At 37.4% G+C, this 5,020-nt stretch overlaps 1 protein-coding gene across 1 annotated transcript; it reads right to left on the reverse strand.

The window, feature by feature from the left end:
* Positions 1-403: 403 nt before the first annotated feature.
* On the reverse strand, positions 404-4,848 carry LOC105621245. The gene is made up of 4 exons (XM_012202714.1): positions 4,750-4,848; positions 1,575-3,557; positions 1,126-1,291; positions 404-618 (listed from the first exon to the last, which is right to left on the reverse strand). The coding sequence occupies exons 1-4, from the start codon at positions 4,846-4,848 to the stop codon at positions 404-406; spliced, it is 2,463 nt and encodes an 820-aa protein (XP_012058104.1).
* Between the last annotated feature and the right edge of the window lie 172 nt (positions 4,849-5,020).

Raw genomic sequence — 5,020 nt, forward strand, 5'->3', positions numbered from 1 at the left:
GTTTGACACGCGACAGAGATAAACCGATAAAGGATAGGCAGTTCAGCGAAACTCTCTCGTATCTAAATCGGTGTTCTCGAAAAGCTAAATCGATTACACACTGTCGTAAGCATTAAAATACGTACGGTAGAAAACTATGGAGTTATTAATAACCTGTAAAAAGTCGCACGCGTTTCCAAATGTCTGTTTTAACGCTTTTAGTTCATTCGTGTGTATTTACCTCGTGTGAATCGCGAGTGAAAGTTTTGAATTTAATGGGCGGCATTTTGTTTCAACAGTAAAATTAATCGTAAACACCAGCAAAAGCTTTTCAAAAACGTAATACGTAGTACGTAAGTAAAAAGCTGCTGGACTCTTTCGTACTTTAGGATGAGCGATACCAAGTGGATTCAGCGCAAGTTTGCTAGGTATTGCTTGTGTAATCGTTGATTCCGTCTTTCGTTTGTCTTTCGCCATCAATTTTTGCCTCTAAGACTGGATCCTTAGAAGTCTCGACGACTTTCTTCTCTATGTCCAAGTCATAAAGTAGTGTAGCTTGAAGAGCATTATACATACCGGTCCGCGCGGAACGCGACGCCTTCGTCAATTCATGAACGCTTCCAGCCAAAGTCAGAATATCTATACACACGCACACACATATAATATTAAAAATATTATAAGTTTCAAAAGAGATGCAATCAAATAAAAAGATTTTATACTAAGAGAAATTTTGAGTATTATAATAATATGTAATTATTATATAATTATAAATAAATATCAAACACTTTTCTTTCAGTGTATAAAATTGTTTTCTTCCTTGAAGAGTTATAAATATATTTTAAGAAATAATCTTGTCATTTTAAAGCAGATTTGTAAAGAATTTTGAAATTGTAGCTGTAATTCTAAGTTTTCAGGAGTTAGCTCCCAAATTTAATCTGTGAACGCTTAGAAAATTCTTAAGACTGTTTTTATTATTTACTTTTTATCGCTTCACAATAAAGATAAAGATAGATTTCTCAAGGATTGTTCAAAAGATAAACTAATCACTTAAGAGCAATCTACTTTCGCAGATTAGTCATCAATACGAGTGATATTGCATTTTTTCTAAAAATATTTATAAAGGTTTTAATCAACTGTAATACTCACCATTGTCGTCATACGCTAAAATGCAATGTGGATTCTCTTTCTGGCGTTTGATAGCATTCGTGATCTCTTGCTTGCGGCACTCTTGAACATATTTGATAGCTTCCAGCCAATATTCCATGGCTTTGTGCACTCGTTGATTCATCGTGGTCCCGCGTAAGCGTTCCATCTATTTCACAAAATTTTGTACACATTTAATAAATTATATATTATGTATAGAAACACACTTTAGATAAGGAAAAATGAAAGTATAAAGAAGTAAGGTAAGTGGGAAAGCAAAACTGAAATATAAATATAGAGAAAATATGAACTATAAGTTCATCCTGAGCTGAAAAAAGCAAGGATTAAATAAATAAATAAAAATATATCTATGTTGCATAATATATAAAGAAAAAAAAACATTATTTTACTATTAACAGGAAAAAAAGTCCTATATGACATTATCTATTCACCTTTGCTATCAATGTAATAACACGAGCGTGTTCCCTCAAGTAATCGATTATCAAACGATCCACCCTCGATGGATTTCCCTGAAGACGTGGGATGGGTATGTTATTCGCGCTGGTTACTCGTTTCCCCGGAAAATGTGCGGCCAATCCGGCTTCGCATTTCTTACGCTCCTTTTCCAACTGTTTGAATTGTTCATATGTTTGTTCAAGATTAAAATGCAATATACTTGAGGGTCCTGTCTTCCTGGCCGCACCGCTGCCATTTCTAAAGCTCAAGTTTCCCCCGTAAAGAGCGGAGAAGAGTCGTGGCACAGGATGAACCGGTACAGGAACAGGAACTGGCATCACCGATGGAAACGCTCCCGATCTCACGGTATTTGTGTTTGACATCATTCCCGAATTAAAAATGATATCAGGAGGGGGAATCCCAGCTGGAATGCTCTGTATTTTCGATATATGGTGTCGTTGTTTCAAAATATGATTAAAGGCATCCTTGTCCAGGGTGGATCCAGTGACACGGTCGGTCAAGTGACTTCCTGAGGGATACGTGATCTCTTTAGTCAAATCAAATCCATCCAATTTGTATGCATTGACTTTAGGCTGCTTTAAATCGTTGTGATAAAACGTAGAATTTTGCTGCAGTATCTTCAAAGTGTCGCCACTGTTGGCAGTGTACTGTTGATAATTGTGACAGCCGTATTTAGCAATAGGCTGATACAAATTGCGTGAGCTCAGATTTTTTGGAAATCCTATGGGTGAATACGTCTTGGTTTCAATGGACTTTGATTTTGGATTGATCATTTTTAACAAGCTATTATCGATTCTACAGTCACTAGGGAAACAAACGTTCTCGTTCGTGTCTAAGTTACTCGCCGAAGATGTGACGAAGCTGTTTGTACCAGGAGGATAATAATCGATTAAATTTTTGTAATCTTGGTCCACTGCTTGATCCAGTTTGTAGCTACGTGCTTGCGACTGCTGTAAGAACTGAATCTGCTCGTTAGGTATGTTGATACTCGTCATATTTAATCTAGCGGTATCATGAACGTCCTTGAAATCGCCGATGCCGTTGCGTTGCATACCACTTCCGAAACAGGTGTGCAAAGCCGTATCGGCGGGCGAGAAATGTTGTAGCGGTGAATTCGACAAGAAGCCAGAATCAACGCTCAGATCGGTCATCGCCGAGTTGGGCCTGTAGCCGGGACCCTGACTAGGGTTACTGGTAACGCCGTACATATCGTGCATGTTGACCATAGAATTACTGTACGAGTTCGATGCGTTCTGTCTCACGCTGTTGTGATACTCGAACTCGCTGATGGGAACGGAATTCGGTGAATCCAGAGCCAGGGTTAACGCGGTGACATTAAAATTGAGATCCGGTTTAGCGCAATTTGAGATTCGTGAGTAGTTCCCGCTCAGCTCGGCTCGGCATCCCATCGACGGAGTCAACTGGAGAGATTCCGTCCAGTTGCTCGACTGTTTACTGTAATTTACTCCACTCGTAGTCGTTAACAGATCATTGCACAATGGCATGCTGCTCCCACTCGTGTACATGCCACCATCGTTGGAGTGTACAACGTGCACCGATCGTGGGTCAGACGAATATGCGTTCGGCACGATATCGTTGCTACATGCATTATTCTGCTCCACGGATTGTCGCACGCAGGTACTGAGATTCAATGTTTTCAGGTCGTTGCAGAGATTATTGGAATGACGGTACTCGCTCTTGACATTGTTATGAATGTTGTGTAACTTGCTGGACAGCGGATAACGACTGACCAAGTGATCGACATCGGTCAAATAGTCCAAACCGTCAGCGACCTGATTGGAGCAAGAATTGGCATAGTCCGTCTGGTAATGAGTACTTCCACTGTAATTATTGTGACAGGTGTCAATGGTAATAGAATCATCGTCGAGAATCTTTGATACCAAGTCGTTGACCATGGGATTGTTTAAGTCTTGACTATCCTCGTCTTCGATATTCATCTAAACAAATCGCAATTGAATGCATAACATTAATAATCCATTAGGAGGGATTAGATCTGTTTTTATAGCTAAACTACTTGCTTTCCGGCAAGAGACATGGGTGATGTGTATAATACAGTTAATTATTACATTCTTGTTGTTTGTGCTAATATTAGCACAGAGATAAAATGACTCACTATTGGTACTTTCCATTTAATGACACAAGTGTGTTCTGTCTTTGTTACATAGATATGAATAACAAGAAAAATAGGATGTTTATGTTGACTCGTATTACTAAATGGAAAGCACCAGCAGTTATTTTATGATACTCTGTGTCATTTGCGATCCTTTCTGAAAAGCATCCACAGTGAACACTTTTTATATTTAAAGTGAAAGTTTGATAAAAGCCAGAAAGAAAGTTCTAGGGCAATTTAGTACAACAATAAAAAATAAATCTATTGTATATATATATGTTACTGTTATATATAAAAGATATAATCGCATACATCAAAATCTTAGATCTATTTTCTTATAGCTTAACTATATACTCTCTGTAAATTCAAAAAATTTATTTTTTACTTCTGCATTAGAATCTTTTTTCTTGGTTTCATCAAATTTAAAATTTATTTATTCCACTTTAAGTATAAAAAGTATACACTAGTTTAGCTATAAAATCAGAAAAAAAGTAAAACAGATTTTTGTTTGAAATCTAATATAAGCAAGAAAAAACTTTTAGTGCAGAAATAAAAATAAACCTAGATTGTACTTCAAAATTGGTATATACTCTTTGTACTTGAAAGTTTTGTTATTAATCTTGCACTATATATAGAGAGACTGTACTAGAATCTTCCTTCTTGCTTTCATTAAATTTTAAACATGTACTCTATATTTGAAATTTGATGAAAGCGAGAACTTCTAGTAGGAATAAAAACAAATCTAACATTTCAGGTCTGTTATAATTAAACTAGTATAAACTTCTTGCTTAAGATCTACTCTTCTTAGTTGAACTTCTTGCTTCAGTTCATCTTTCTTTTTTCTCCTCAATGTGAAAAGAAAAAGAAGAAAGAGATAAACTGTGCAAGAGGTTCATCTAAACATATAAAAACATATCAAATGCAAAACAGATATCACATATATATTTAATATTTGGCGAAAGGCAAAAAAAAATTCTAGTGCAGCCCAGTGCTGCAATAAAAAGAAGTCTTTCACTTACGTTTCTTTTTGTGCCGCAACCCGTTAAGTCATAGCTCCAATGATTGTACTCCACGCCGTGCATGTCCCTAGAGTAAACCTTCCGTGGTACTTCCAGCATATTGGTACCGCGCTCGGTCTCGTTATTCTACAGAAAGCAAGTCATCGTCGTGAGATCTCATATTCAAGGCACGCGTCGCGATGACGACGTGTGGCGAGATTCAACGGGGCGATCGTGACTTCCGCGAAATTTCGCGCTGCCCTTTGCCCAACCGTGCTCGTTCACAATCGTT

The sequence above is a fragment of the Atta cephalotes genome (assembly GCF_000143395.1).
Source record: "Atta cephalotes unplaced genomic scaffold scaffold00032, whole genome shotgun sequence".
NCBI lineage: Eukaryota > Metazoa > Arthropoda > Insecta > Hymenoptera > Formicidae > Atta > Atta cephalotes.